This window comes from Miniopterus natalensis, chromosome 12 (genome assembly GCF_054644295.1).
Source record: "Miniopterus natalensis isolate mMinNat1 chromosome 12, mMinNat1.hap1, whole genome shotgun sequence".
Classification (NCBI taxonomy): domain Eukaryota; kingdom Metazoa; phylum Chordata; class Mammalia; order Chiroptera; family Miniopteridae; genus Miniopterus; species Miniopterus natalensis.
Window position 1 is genome coordinate 46,316,812 of NC_142092.1, and position 16,418 is coordinate 46,333,229.

Consider the following 16,418-nt stretch of genomic DNA (forward strand, 5'->3'; position numbering starts at 1 on the left):
CCCGCGCCGTTGCCCGGGTAACCGCGGGGCGGTGGCAGCGGCGGGAAGGGCGGGACTTCCTGCGGGTGACGCGTCTCGACTCAGCTACAAAAGACGACGGCTGCGGCGCGCCGGCCGGAACTTTCCAGAACACTCGGTGAGAGGTGGAGGAGCGGCTGCTTTCCGAGCTGCGCGCAGCAACGCGCTCTTTCCAGCTCCTCCACACCCGCCTGGGTCCGCTCACCGGTGAGTTTCAGCCCTCGCGCGTCCCCTCGACCCAGGGCCGGCGCCATTGGTGGCGCCGAGAAGCTGGATGGAGCCGCGGTCGGGAGGCGGTTGGCTCCGCGTGGGCGGAAGGGTTATCGGTTCTAGGATCCACGATTCCCTTGGGGGGGGGGGGGAAGCTGGTGTGGTGCCCTGGCAAGTCATCGCCGGCTCGGAGTGGCCCCGAGACCTTTCACTAAGCTTCTCTTCCCTCCCCGGCCAGCCTGAGGTCTCCAAAGACCTGTCGCCTAAGGCTTTTCCTCTGTGTGCGTCCCCTTCCCCCGCGTTCCCTGGAGGGTGGGCGACCCTGCGCGCAAGCGCAGAGGAGCTTAGGGTGAGGGGCTGCTGGAGGAGTGGGGCGGCGGCTACGGTTTCGCTTCTCTGGTCTCCCCCCCTCTTTGTTGCGGGCTGGGCTTCTCCCACCCTTTCTCAACCACCGGGGGGGGGGGGGGGGAGGAAACCTTAACGATCAGCTCCAAGTACAGGGGGAAACCTAACGACGTGTAAGCTACGCTGGTTTTGGGGGCGAGGGGTTCGGCGGGCTACGTGGAGGCGCTATGGGTCCTGTAATTGACAAACATCCTTAGGATTGTCGTAAATCAGTTTAATAAACCACTCCCTGTCCCCTTATAGCCAAATGTATTTTTTCTAGGCAGCGTGTGTGTGAACGTATTTACCAAAGACAATGATAATGTAATAAACCAGTGGACTGAACCTGTTAGTGCTCCTTTTGATTACTTCTGTCGCTGCTGAGGAAGTGAACTGGAAGAGTCCAGATGATATGGAGGCTTTCGTGTGGGAGAATAGGAACCAGCTGCTATAGGAAGCTTTTGAATTACTCTCATAATTATTAGCTTATATTTAACCTGCTAGGATTTATGGCTGAATTGTCAAAGGAATTGTTACCTTCTCTGTGAAGTTTAGGGATGGCTGAGTTCTTATAATCAGATTTGGCAAAGAACAGATTTCTCTGCCTTAACTCTGATTTAGCTAATTACAATAACTACCAGTTGAAAGTCAGTTAAAATTGCATTTTTTATTTTTTTTTAATTTCAGGCTGTCAAAAATGGTGAAAGAAACCACTTACTATGATGTTTTGGGGGTGAAACCCAATGCCACCCAGGAAGAATTGAAAAAGGCTTACAGGAAGCTGGCCTTGAAGTACCACCCTGATAAGAATCCAAATGAAGGAGAGAAGGCAAGTTGTATATTCATACTCAGACACAGCTTGAATGGTTTTTTTGCCAGGTGTTTGGTAGTTCCATTGCAACCTGAAATTGAGTATGTCTAATATTGTGGCTATACTTTGTAATACCTTTTTAAAAGTGAGATTTATTCTTTCCTCAAACAGTTTAAACAGATTTCCCAAGCTTATGAAGTGCTCTCTGATGCAAAGAAAAGGGAATTATATGACAAAGGAGGAGAACAAGCAATTAAAGAAGGTGGGGCAGGTGGCGGTTTTGGCTCCCCCATGGACATCTTTGATATGTTTTTTGGAGGAGGAGGAAGGATGCAGAGAGAAAGGAGAGGTAAGAATAATCTAGTCCGCATGCAGCAATTCAAAGTTGCCCCTTGGTCAAAGCAAATTGTTGAGAATTCACCTATTTTAAATGTTGTGTTACATGTTGGTATAATTTTGCAAACTGTAAACTGCCATTTTGATTTGTGGTATAGTTTTTTTTTTAATGAGATATGATGCAAATAAAATTATCTAAACCAAGTGTTAACACAAGTGAGTGCTTCTAAACCTCTTACATAGTGGGCCACAAACTTCAGTAAGGTTGTCAAGCATTAATTAAAGGAACAAAGTATAGGAGCATAATTTTCAAAGCCCTTTTTACAGATCTTTGTTTGACACCCCCAACCCAGTGGGAGGTCCTTAGTTGAAAGTATCATTACTTCTAAATAGCCTGCCATTTAATTTTGCTTTAGCTTTATTATATCAAAACATATGGCCTTAACATTTATCAAAAATGTCATTTCCTGGCTGTAGAAATATTCATTGGAAAACAGTGTTCCAGTCAGAGTCAATCTTACTTGTTCCCAGTATAGTTTACACAAGTAAGGGCCAATGGGTAGAGTCCGTTTTAGAAGGAATAGGGAAGCCATTAAATTTCACTTAGCTTTTTAAAATTCAGAAAGACTGGAAATTGTTAACTCAGTTTTTCCTAAAAGGAAAGGGGTATGTTTTTAGTTAAAGAATTTACCTTAAGACAATTTGCAATCAAAATCAGTTGCTTAGGAGGGTTTGTCCCAAAGAAAAGTAATAGTGTTGTGGGTTTTGTTTTTTTTGTGTTTTGTTTTTTAATTATCTTTTAAGTAATAAATTGACTAGCAAACTCTTCTGTGTGATCTAGATCAATGAAACGTCTGTGTGTGTGATACCAGAAAATACTTGCTTAATCAAACCATAGATGCTTTTTTCCCTTTGTACTCTCAAATCCATAAAGCAGCTTTCAGCATGTTGGAACCAACTGCATGGGGCTATGTTTGTGATATAGAACCCAAAGATGGAGCTAGGAGCAGAAGGATACTAATGGTACTTCACACTTCATTGGAAACAAAATGTTCACAACAGGCATATTGTGCAGATAAGAGTTTGAGAATTTTTTTCACTTAGGCATAAGGCAATACTCTTGTGGTGGATAAAGTCCTTGTGGAAGAGTCACTAGCTAGGAACTTATTAACCATTGACAGGTTCCTTTGTTTCTGTAGCCTCATTGTCCTCATATGATCTCCACCTTCCACTTCCCATTCTGAAATGAGATATGGCACTCCTTTGTAGCCACTAGCCATAATAAATTTAGATTCATTCAAAACAAAGACAAAAATTCAGTTCTTCGTCTGTAATAGGCACATGTGCTCAAAAGCCACATGTGACTAGTGGCTACTGTATTGGATAGCACGAATATAAAACATTCCTATCATTGCAGAAAGTTCTTCTGGACAGCACTATGATAAAGAAAATGAGAAATCTAGTCTATAAACTAGTGCTGGCCAAGCAGTAAATGTGCTGTTCCTGTCTCAGGTAGAAGTGGGACTTGATATTCTATGGAGACTGAATAAATGTATCAGCTTCCCTGGCCAATCTTGATTGGTTAGAACTTAGTGTGCTGAAGAATTTTTGGATGAAGTAATGGGCCATGTTGCTCAATATAGTAAGTAAGTGAAAGAGTCAATACATTGGGTCAGAAATGCAGTTTGGAGTTACTATTGTGAAATGTACCTCTATAAATGGCGTTGGTTCTCTCAAGTGATTTTGCAGTTAATGTTTTTGATTGCCATATTTGTAAGATGGCCACAACTACGTTCTCAGGCAAATTACTTAGTCTCACCCAATTTTCCTCATTTGAAATTGCATTATAGTTTGAAGGTCATGTGTGGATGATGCAGCCAACATTCTGTGTATATAATAGGTACTCAACAGATGCACCCTGGAGCCTCATCTTTATTATTATTTACTGTTTTTATGGTGCATCACAAATAAAGTACATCTTAGATTTTTAATGAGCAATATTTTGTTCTAGGTAAAAATGTTGTGCATCAGCTCTCAGTAACCTTAGAAGATTTATATAATGGTGCAACAAGAAAACTAGCTCTGCAAAAGAATGTCATTTGTGACAAATGTGAAGGTATGTTCTTTTAACATCTTAAATATAACTGAAAATGGAACTACAGCCTTTCTGGAGATAAGAAAACTGACAGATAATACACAACCTAAGTATTAGAGAATGCAAATATAAAGAAAACTACCTAAACCTACCATCTAGAGAAATATTAGCAAAATGTCAGCACTTTTTAGTGTGTATATTTTAAATGCAATTGGGATCAATCTAAGTTAGTGTCCTTTTTCAAGTACAAGTTATTTGTTGGAAATAAAACTTCTTAATGTTCTCATCTCACAGATAAAGTATGTCCTATGAATTGTGATTTGGGAGCACGTTTAAAATTCACAATTCTAAAGTGGTTTCTTGGGAAAACAGCAGTCAATGTTTATAGATAACTGAAGCTGACTGCAGCCCTCTTTTATCAAATAAAAAGGCTGAATTGTAGTTCTTAGGGCAGCATTCCATCACAGCTTGCAAATGTTAAGTGTAGTGTTTAGGAACTTTTATTAAAACGTGTTACTGTGTCTGACACAAAGTTCAAACATAATTTTTTAATTTTTTTTTTAAACTATTTAGGCCGAGGTGGTAAGAAAGGAGCAGTCGAGTGCTGTCCCAATTGCCGAGGTACTGGAATGCAAATAAGAATTCATCAGATAGGACCTGGAATGGTTCAGCAAATTCAGTCTGTGTGCATGGAGTGCCAGGGCCATGGGGAACGGATCAGTCCTAAAGATAGATGTAAAAGCTGCAATGGAAGGAAGATAGTTCGAGAGAAGAAGATTCTAGAAGTTCATATTGATAAAGGTGAGTTCTCAGCCACTTCTGAATTCTTGAGTGCTATGGCGAGAATATTTACATTTTATAGTTAAAAATGATTCTCAATAGGGTTATATATATGGGGTTATCACCCAGAGATAATCTTAACTACATAGTAAAAAATGTTTTTTTGTTCAGATATTTTTGCACATTTGTAGGGAATACATTAGGAATCTCCTCACTAAATATAATGCTGACATCAGTAAATGACTGGATAGTGTTCCAAACTTAATTCTCTTCCATTAAATTACTAGTTCTACCTCTTTAAATTCTAATTAACTTTTGCACATGTTAAGTTCTGTAGGGACTGCTAGGTTAAGGGATTTGTACTTTTCGAGGACTTGGGGGAAGGGGATTTAGGTGAAGGGAGAGGGTGTCTCATTGAAGTGAATGTTTCCTTGCCTGGCTGGCGTGGCTCAGTGACTGAGCAGCCACCTTTGAACCAGGAGTTCACAGTTCAATTCCTGGTCAGGGCACATGCCTGGGTTGTAGGCTCTATCCCCAGTATGGGGGCTTGCAAGAAGCAGCCGATCATTATTGTTTCTATCTCTCTCTCCCTTTCCCTCTTTCTGAAGTCAATAAAAACATTTTTTAAAAATATATTTCCTTGAAATTTTTCTAAACTAATGAAATGTTTTATCTTTCAGGTGATTTGTAAGAGCTTAGATTAAGAATATTGCTTTCTTAGCCCTGGCCAGTGTGGCTTGGTAGGGCATTGTCCTGGGCACCAAAGGGTTGCCAGTTAAATTCCTGATCAGGACATGTGCCCAGGTTGTGAGTTCAGTCCCTGGTGGAGAACTTGCAGGAGGTGGCCGGTAGATGTTCTCTCACATCGATGTTCCTCTCTCTCCCTCTTCCTCTCTCAATAAAAAATCTTTAAAAAAAAGAATATTGCTTTAAAAAAATTTCTTTTTTAATAGACTGTAAACCTACCTGTCAGTTTCTGACTATCTAGGGCTTTAAGTCATAACTTTTGTTTTTTGTTTTTTTGTTAAGATTTCTTATTTTGCCAATTCTTTAATTTGGTAATTTATTTTTAAAAAATTTGTTTTTTAATATATCTTTATTGATTTCAGAGAGAGGCAGGGAGAGAGACAGGTAGAAACATCAATGATGAGAGAGTCCTCATTGATCGGCTGCCTCCTGCATATGCCCTGACTGGGAATTGAACCACGATCTCCTGGATCCTAGGTTGATGCTCAACTGCTGAGCCATGCCCAGCCATGCGAGAAATACGTATTTGTTGTAGGAATTTTAGAAATGTGTATAACTACAGAGTAAATTAAAGTTTCTAATTTTGCTATTCTGAAATAATAAACATGGTAATCTTCAGACTTGGTAGCTAGTGTTACCCTGTCTGTACTGATTTGGAACTGTTAGTATTATGAACGTCTCATTAATACATATATCTATATTACATAAGCCGTGCAGTAGTGCTTTCCCATGTGAGTCATGATAGTGCCCTCCCTCCATTTATCCTCCTGCTTAATTGGCCCATGTTTAGTAGGGTTTAGATTTTTTTTTTCCTCCATTAAGTTAGGAAGGCATTAATTGCAAGTGAAACCACTTATTTTGCCCTTACCCATGCTTTTTTCCCCCCCATCTTTATTGTTGAAAGTATTACAGGTGTCCCCCTTTTCCCCCCCATTGACACCTTTCTCCCCACTCCTGCCCCCTCCCCAGGTCTTCTCTGCACTATTGTCTGTGTCCATGGGCTATGCATATATGTGGAATCTAATGAACAAAATAAAATGACGAACAAAAAGGATCCAGAGACATTGAAGCATGCAATAGCCTAACATATTTCGGGGCGGGGATTAACCATGCTCTTTACAATAATGAAACAACCAGCAAAATAGAGCTGAGTTTGTTACACTAGTATAAGGAGATAGTCACATTCCCTTGTAATGATTAAAGCCAGAGTATGTTTAGTTTTGTCAGATACAATACTGGTATCATGGTTTAAGTTTTTATTTTTCTAGAGGTACTGAAGTATCTGTGGGTTAATTCGTATTTCTGAATTTTGCTTCAGGTATTGGGGGGAGTGGACAAGGATGGAGGTATACATGAAATACTAGTCATGAGTTAACTGCTGGATCTACATGAATGGATATGTAGGGATTCATTGTACTGGCTATGTTTATATAGGTTTAATTTTTTTCCATAACAAATTGCTCTTTTGGGGCAACCTCACTGATTGGTTCAGGAAATTATCATTAAAGAGATGTTGTCTAACTGCCAGAGGTAGGAGGGAGGGAATCTCAAAATATGTTGGCCTTTAAGAAATTTTTGCCCTTTTGGAAAATACCTTTGACACTACATGGGCTGAAGGGAGTGTCGCATATTTATCCTTTTTTCAGGATGCTAAACTGAATCAGTCTTCAACAAAAAGATATGGATTTTTCAGTTATCTAGGTTTTATATATACAGGGTATCCTAAAAAAAATGTATATACACTTTAAGTAATCATTGATTCCAATGAGTTAAATCTGAAAAGAAAGATCAATTGAGCTGTGAGCTGTGAAGTGTGTATACATTTTTGGGAGACTCCCTATATGTTTTCTGTATGTAAACATTGCTAATACAACAGAGAAGAAAGTCTTGACTTATGTTACTATTAGGCTTAATAGAAATATTTGATAGAGGTTCTTTTTAAGTAAGTAATGAAATTGAAATAGCTAACATTTATGGCTATAGTGTTTGCGAGTCACTGATTTGTTGCCAACATGGGCCTTTTTATTTAATCCTCACAAGAGCCCTGATAAGGTAGGTCTCTGTGGGACAGTTGATGCTTAGGAAAGTTATGCAACTTGCTTCCCTGGGAAAATGCAGCTGGTAGTAAATAGCAGCTCTGAGACTTGAGGCCTGATCTGTTTGCCTTTAGAGGTTGTGTTTTCATCTGTAAGAAATTGGATTGGTCTAATCCTGTGAGCATTTTTAGTCTTTCTGTAAACTTGAGCATCCACAAAAACTTGAACTTTCTTTTTCATGCACACACAAACGTGTCTCTTAATAGACTGAGAATCTTACCTTAGTTGGATGTTAAATAAGTATAAAATTAACCTTTTGTTTTTAGGCATGAAAGATGGCCAGAAGATAACATTCCATGGCGAAGGAGACCAAGAGCCAGGACTGGAGCCAGGAGATATTATCATTGTCTTAGATCAAAAGGACCATACTGTTTTCACTCGGTAAAAGTTTTAATCAACTACTCAAACTGACATCTTGCATACTTGGGGTGTTTCTTAAAAATTAAATGAGCTTTTCATTACCCTTAGAATATATTTCCTAGAAATACCCTGGAAAAATATAGTGGGATAGTTAGGTTATATGTAATATATTTTCTAAAATGTTGTTAATCATTAATGTTTCCACCTGGAAAGAGGCTAAAAACAAAAAGGATCCGATTTTAGCTTTTTGTCTAAATTTAGGTAAAATGTTACCTAATCTGGAATTTGAAGGATATACTTCAATTAGGTGATGTTTTATATTAGTATAATAAACAGGTGGATTGGGGGAAACCTCCCTAGACAAAAGTTTGCCCTCTTTTAATTCTGAGTTTATGATATGTTTGGTTGCTTTTAATTGTAAATAAGTGTCTAGAACATCTCTATTAAAAACCATAAATTCGGGTCTATTGCTGTGAAATATCTCATAGTGTTTACAATGAACTTACAGGGAAGCGCAAGAAAAACTGATGGCGAACAGTGAGTATGTCAGATGTGTACCCATGGCTGACTTCAAAACATGGGACTCGTTTAGGGTTCCAGTAAATCTCACTGGGAATGACATCTGAAGGAACTGGTTTTAAAGTAATTGTGATGGAACATTCCTCAAGTGTTCCAACAGTGGAAATGCTATCAAGCTCAGGATTTTAATGCTATCGTTTGAGGTAAATCCTCAGGAGTTTTTCTGGAGAGCATTCTGTTACTAATATGGATTGGAAGAGGAAGACAGCCTAAGCACAAAGGGAGGAAATGGGCTGTTATTAAATATAAAAAATTGTGTTTATAATGTGCCATGTACTATATTGCTTAATTTATGAACATCAGTAAATTTTATTGGGCCCATAATGCAGGGGCCCAGCTGAGGTCTATTGAACTATAATGTACTCTCTCCAGTGTATATTTGCTTGCTTTTAGCCTCACTGCGAGAATTTTTTCTTCTCTATGTGAGAGACTAGATTTAAAATTAGGTGATGAGACGATTCAGGGATGGTAAATGGTAGAGACTACCTAGAGAGCGGGGAAGGATTCTGAAGCCTTGTCCAGAAATGGGGCTGACATATTCCATATATTTGCTGTTCCTACTTCTCGGCTCTGTCTTTAGAATGGGGAAGAAAGGCACCTTTATGAAAGATACCTTGCTGTTAAGAAAACAGTTGCCTGCTCTGGGATTGGTAATCATTGGTGATTTGAAAGATCTAAGTATGTGCTATATTTATGTTAATACAGGCGAGGAGAAGACCTTTTCATGTGTATGGACATACAGCTGGTTGAGGCATTGTGTGGCTTCCAAAAGCCAATAGCTACTCTTGACAACCGAACCATAGTCATCACCTCTCATCCAGGTAAGGTAACGATAGATGAGCTGCTCTTTCTATCCTAGTAATTTATTTTCATTGTCTGCAGATAGCTTTTATAGGCACTGAGGAAATGGGTATTTTACCTGCTTGGTTATATATCCTTAGGAGCTGAGCTGAAATTGTATGGTCTTGGCTCTTTTTTGGAAGCCCCTAGAAAATCCGTAAATGAAAAGTAAAGGGTTGCTTCACATAACTTTACCTTCTGTCAGGGAGCTAGGACATTCCTCTGTTCTTTATTTCTCTACTTTATGAAAACGTGGCTGTATTTAAGGAAGAACTTGGCTTTAATGTTTTTAGGTCAGATTGTCAAACATGGAGATATCAAGTGTGTGCTAAATGAAGGCATGCCAATTTATCGTAGACCATATGAAAAGGGTCGCCTAATCATCGAATTTAAGGTAAGCTATAAAGTACTCTAGGAATATTTGAGTGATTACTTACTAAAATCTGATAAGTTGCATTTTCTGAATGTCAAGAAACATCAAATTTATATTCTTCCTTATCCAGGAAGAAAAATACATTGATCTAATGCTACCACTGTCATGTTGATCATTGTTAACAAGTTGGGGTTGGGCTTGTTTACTTCATTATTTGGCTACTTAAAGATTGGTGAGGGAGGGGTTGCAAGGCTATAACTGGGATCTTAAAGTTTAGCAGAAGGACTTAAAATAACTATTGTGGATTTTTGGCAAAATACTACAGTGGTTGCTTTGATAATAGGGTGGTTCAGAAAATGTGTTTTAGGAAGGGTTCTCTTATATACTGTATTTGCTGAATAAAATAATGATTGTTAGTTTTATTAGCATCATTTTTTAAAAAGACCTTACTTGTACCATATGCCTTAAACACTAGTGACAAATTCACTGAAAAATAATGTGGCCCTAGACGGTTTGGCTCAGTGGTTAGTGCATCAGCCTGCGAACTAAAGAGTCCTGGGTTTGGTTTCGGCCAGGGGCACATACCTCGGTTGCAGGCTCGATCCCAGGCGAGTGTGGGAGGCGACCAATGGCAACCAATCTGTGTGTGTGTCTCACATTGATGTGTGTCCTGCCCCCCGCTCCCCCCCCCCCAAAAAAAAAAGTAATGAAAAAAATATCCTCGGGTGAGGATTTAAAAAAATAAAAGATAGTGTGGTTATATGTGTTTTTCTGGGGGAAAAATGGGTCGACAGTAATTTAAGGAGCTAATGATGAAGTAAATCAAATAGAACTTACAGTAGAAATTTCTTTTTATAGGTAAACTTTCCTGAGAATGGCTTTCTCTCTCCTGATAAACTCTCTTTGCTGGAAAAACTCCTACCTGAAAGGAAGGAAGTAGAAGAAACTGATGAAATGGACCAGGTAGAACTGGTGGACTTTGATCCAAATCAAGAAAGACGGCGCCATTACAATGGAGAAGCATATGAGGATGATGAACATCATCCTAGGGGTGGTGTTCAGTGTCAGACCTCTTAAATGGGGCCAGTGAATAACACTCACTGCTGGCGTTTTATACACAGTAGTGAATGAGGGAAGGACTGTAATCATAATATGCTCACTACTTGCTATTGTTTTTGTTTTAATATTCAACTATAGTAGTGTTTTAAAAGTTAAATGAAGAATAAACTCAATATAAAAGCTCTGACTTTGCCCTGTATGTATGGTGACTTAAGTGTGCAAGATAAGTTTAATACCTGTAAAAAACTACTTCCCCTAGCATTTGTTAGGCCATACTTTGTAATTAATTTCAGCTATGTACATGGAATAGCTTAGACTGAAATGCTAGGTATATGTGTTGACTTTGGTGTATGACCCTTTATTGTTAAGCTATGAAGTTAAAATTTTGTATTTAACTGGCAGTCAGACAAAGAACTTGATTTGTAGAGAAGTGTTAGTTTGTATAGTTGTATTAAGTGGGATTCATTGTGATGCCTCTGCATTTATTCTATTGCCTCAGCTGTTACTTGAAGGTGGCATGCCATATAATTTGACCTGTGGTATCAGTGGTAGAAATGATACCTTTCTAAAGAAGGGGTTTATCATCTGCTTCTTGAGGGCTTGCACATGTAGAATTGCATTCCCTTTGGTGCCATCTTTTTTTTAATATATATAACTATATCAGTCCTTGGTTACGTTTTTCCCCCTTCTCTTTGGACCATAAGCCTTAGAGTAGTGACTTCGGGAGCAGGCTAACTTAGGTTGAATGATGAGAGGTTTACATGGAGAAGTAATTTGCATGTATGAGATAGGAAGGTGTTTTTTAGGTATGTTACAGGCTTACTTTAAACCATTTAACTTATGCTCCAAAGTAACTGTAATTTAATGTTGGTAGTATAGCAAATTATGAATAGCTTTAATTGTATGTTTAAAAGTCATGTTCACAAGCTTAAATCTGGATATCAGAACTTAAGCAATTCTTGAAATGTATGAATGTCTCCTTAATATACTGATTACAAAGCATTTCCAGCGTGTCACTACAGGCTTTTTTTTCTCCCCCCAGAAGAAAGCATTAGCTTTTCACTAATTAAGATAGGTAACTTTTCACTTAACTAGTTAAAATGAGTAATACCAAAAAATATCATTAACTGTAGTTAAGTATTTTCTATTAAGTGGGTGGAGAGTGAAAAGTATCAGTCATGAGGGAAATGCAAATCAAAACCAGAGTGAGCTACTGCTTCACATCAAGTAATACAAAATCTAACTCAAAATGAAAGCAGATGAGAATGGAGAAGTTGGAACCCTGTACATTGCTGGTGGGAATGTTAAATGGTACACTTGATATGGAAAAGTTGAGCAGCTCCTTAAAAAGCCAAACATGGAATTGCCATATGACCCAGTAAGTACACTCCTTGATTCAGATACTTGCTGTAGCAGTGTTTATTCTTGTGTTACTTGTATTACATAAACAACTGTAAATCTACTTTTGCCCACCCTACATGTGACACAAAAGGACAGATACTATATAGTTCCAGCTATGTGAAATATCTAGGCAAATTCAGGGAGAGATTACCAAGGGCTGGGGGGAAGGGGGAGGAGAGGAATGGAGGGTTAGTGCTTAATTATTTCTGTCTGGAGTAATGAAAAGTTTTGGAAATAGTGATGATTGTATAATGCTACTGAATTGTACACTTAAAAGTGGTTAAAAGTAAATTTTATATGTCTTACCACAATAAAAACCTTTAAGAGAAAATAGAAATCACTAAAAGAATAGTTATAGCCTAGAGAGGCAGAAACTGACAAGGCTGTAGTCTTTAAAAAGTGCCTTAGAACACTGACCAACACAGAAATAAAGTGCATCCACACAAGTGCAGTTCCTAACCCCAGCACTGTTGCTTTCTCTGGGATGCTTACCCCCATCCATTCACACTTTGAGGGAGTAAGAATAGAGGCCAATTATGTCCCATGAGGGTGCTGTGGAACGTGGTAACCAACCTTCCTATATGTGAAATTAGCATCAGATCTTTTCTGCATACGGCACTGGTTTTCAACCTTGGCTACAAGTGGATACCTCAGAAGCTTTAAAATTTATTTTAGTTCTACCCTCCAGGGATTTTAATGTAACTGAGCTGGATGTAGCCTAAGCATCTGGATGATCAGGTACAACCAAGTTTCAACACTACCAATATGGGGCTATACAGGGTGTCCCCCAAAAAATGTATGTACTTTGAATAATTATAAAGGCAGTGTTTATTAAAATACATTTCCTTTAACAGCTATTAACTGTTAAAGTGTGTGTATATTTTGGGGGATGCCCTATATTTATATTAATCAACTAGGACAGAAATGCCACTTAGAATGAATGTGGAAGTTCAAACAGTGGCAGCCCTTGCTACTGCAAATAAGAGTTTGAGGCTCAGACCAAGGGAGCATCCCAGCTTAGACTTCACAATTTTTCTTTCGAAATAGTGTGGGAAAATGAAACAGGCTCTAAAAGCAGGGAATGAAAATGCTAGTAAGCTACAATAATACAAATTAACTCAAGGGTTCTGAAGTTTTGTACCTTGTATCACTTAATTTGGTTACAGCAATCTTGTGAGCCTGACAGGACAAGAATCAGTACATACAGTCAGCCCTCTGTATTCTTTGGTTCTGCATCCATGGATCCAACAAACTAGATTGAAAATATTTAGGAAAAAAATCCCAGAAGGTTCCAAAAAGCAAAACTTAAATTTGCCACAAGAATCAAGCGGTCCTAGCAAGTTTTGCTAAGCGGTTATTGAGTGTCAGACCAAAGGGTCCGGGGTTCAATTCCAGCCAAGGGCACATACCTCAGTTGCAGGCTCGCCCCTGTTGGGGCATGTGCAGGAGACAACCAATCACATCGATGTTTCTCTCTGAAAAAACAATGGGGGAAAAAGTGATGTGTAGGTATACCCTGCTGTAGCCTATATGCAAATGTCACTTTATATAACGGTCTTGAGCATCTTCTTGATTTTGGTGTCTGCAGGGTGTCTGGGAACCAATCCTCTGCAGATAACGAGGGACCTGTACTCTATAGGTGAGGAAGCTGCCCTCTAGTCTACTGGTTCTCAAACTGTCAGAGTTTCTGATCCTGTACGTCTAGGGTAGGGCCTGAGATTTTGCTTTTTCAAACAAGTTACCAGGTAAGAGTTGTTCTGGCCCAGGTAAATGACAGCAGAGACTGGAATCTAGATTCTTGTAATTTAGTTCTTCCTATTCATCTCACCGCCTGTGGCCAATTTAGATAAATTTTAACAGAATGTGGAGAAAATCAATGGATTCTTTCACAAACTTGAGAAGAAACTGACAGTTTGATGCAGAGAGTAAAGAAATTGAGCTTTGGAGTCACCTGGTTTTCAGTGTGCGCTCCATGAGCAAGGTGCAGAAACATGTTTCTTGCTGTGCATTATGGAAATAAGCTGTATTTCATAAAATGGTTCTAAGAATTAAGACTGCTACATAGGAAGGCCTCAATAAGTATGGTTTACTAGTGCTAGCAATGCAAGTTGACAAATTTAAAAACTGTCTGAAGATACAGCATTGTATCAGACTATTAGGAAAACAAAAATTGGGTGTTTTCCAGAATCATTAATTCAACAACCGAGTGGGAGATAGGACAAATGTACTCTCTCTCGCAGAGTTAACTTTAATGCCAGGTATTTTAAGTTTTCAGATCTAAGGAGGAGATCATCAGTTAAATGGGCGAGGTGCATGCAGCAGGGTGCCTCCGTAGGAACCTGACACGACACGCTTAGTTTCACAAGGGAATAGCCACTGGATATCTGCATCCAGGCTCCATTCGTTTAGTCTACGACTGGCACTGTGATGACAAGCCAATAACATGATCTCCGACTGCCAACATGTAACGTGGAAGCAGCCCACTGGCGCAGTCGGACGCCTCCAGACGCTGGTGGCTGGTTCCAACGATGGCGCAGGCGCGGGGCGCTCCGGCAGCTGGTGAGGCCTCCGCTGGCGCTGCTCAGCCCGGTTCAGACCAGGGACCGCCGCAGGGACGCGCCCAGGCACCTTGCGCACGCGCAGCCGGCCCTCCGCAGCCAGCCCGCCCCCCTCCCTCCCTGAGACAGGCAGTTCTGCGGCGAGGCTGTCACGTGGCCTGCCCTCTCCCACTTGGGCCTGTCCCTGGGGTGCCCCCTGCCTTCTGTACCAGAGACATAGTCACACGAGCCTTAAGAAAATTTAAGTGCAGAGTAAGGGGAAGTGCGCTTTTCCACTTTCGAATAAAAGTAACCGTTTTTAGGTGTGGACAAAATGAAGTAGACAGATGCCTAAGGATTACTGGGAAAGTAGATTCATTTTTCCCCAGCTTTGCATTTGTTACACCAATGCATTAGTTTACTAAAAAGAAAAAATACATACTTAATGGCTCCCAATCTAGGCCTCTCCTCTATGCCTGGTCTCCCCCGACACTACCATTTGTCCAGCACTTGTCCAGCACATGCCTTGCCGCTACGCCTGTGCCACACTGTAGTGCCTAGATAGACTCCTGCTTAGATTGCCAAACCCCTTTACCTCCAGCTCCTGATGGTCCTTTTATGCTCAACTCCAGGAAGCCTGTCCTAATTCAGCAGGCTGGATTAGATGCCCTTCCTCCCATTATTAAAAAAACCCCTCAAGATTTTCTCTTATTCCACTACTTTCATTACTCCTTTAACTTGCTTTTCTTCCCTATCCTAGGCCACAAACTGGCCTTTTTTAACCACCCTCAGCACTAGGTGCAGGAACAGAACAGGTGTTGGGTAACAGTGCCTAGAAGGAATAAGCAACACGTGCTGCCTGGATTCTTGCCCTTCAGGAGCCTGGGCACAAAGCAGGCATTTTACAACTGTCAGTTCATGAGGCCTAGGGCTAAATCAAAAATCCAGTTTCTTCAAGGTTTTTCTAAGGAATTTTAGCACAAGCTGTTTCTTTTCCACTTTAAACTTCTTTTGCTTAAGCAAAGGCTTCCTTTTACTGGTATGGCAGGCTATAGTCACATGAATTCATGGCTGTGTTCAAATCTCAAAATGGCAGCATATGACACACATTCTGTAAAAAAACTACCGGAAAAAATTTTTAATTTGGGGAATATGATTGAAAAGAAGGATTTCTTACTGCTGTTAAGAATTAATTCAGCCAACATGGAGCATTACTATTTGCTAGGCACAGAATTAGGCTATATTTCATATTACAATCAAAGGTAAATAAGACTGCAAAACTTTTAAAAAACTCTCTCCACTAGTTTGTACCTAATAAATGCTAAAATTACACAGGGACATAAAGACTACACAAACTAATAAGGTTTCACTTTCTTGAAATGGTTCCTGGCACAGTACCTTCATACATCAGCACAGATGCTCCATCTTCCAACACCCTTGGTTGAAACATAAAAGAGACACCCACATGTAAAGTATTTTCAAGGATTTTGTTGGCTTTTAACATTTTTTCTTTAGCTAACTGGTAATGATGCACATAGCAAAAAAGACTTTTCTAAATCTCAGGTCCTTTTCTAATTTTTCTTCAGAACAATAACACATTTGCAGTGCCAAACCCTCCTTCAACAAAGGGAAGTACCAAAACCGAATTCTTATAATGGATTCTGCAACTAGGTCTATCCAGAAGATTCAATAGTATTCCCTGGAGTTGGCCAGAACATTTGAGACTGCACAGCTAATAAGAATGAATGGAAGGATCATCAGTGAAATGAGATCCTAGGGAACATCCAACCTT

The 16,418-nt window shown here is 39.7% G+C and overlaps 1 protein-coding gene across 1 annotated transcript; it reads left to right on the forward strand.

Annotated features, from left to right (window-relative positions):
- Positions 1-130: 130 nt before the first annotated feature.
- Positions 131-11,690, forward strand: DNAJA1 (DnaJ heat shock protein family (Hsp40) member A1). The gene is made up of 9 exons (XM_016223026.2): positions 131-225; positions 1,300-1,441; positions 1,595-1,772; positions 3,771-3,875; positions 4,428-4,655; positions 7,744-7,858; positions 9,122-9,237; positions 9,550-9,650; positions 10,488-11,690. Exons 2-9 carry the CDS (start codon positions 1,310-1,312, stop codon positions 10,704-10,706), a joined length of 1,194 nt encoding a protein of 397 aa, XP_016078512.1. The 5' UTR covers positions 131-225; positions 1,300-1,309; the 3' UTR covers positions 10,707-11,690.
- The last annotated feature ends 4,728 nt before the right edge of the window (positions 11,691-16,418 follow it).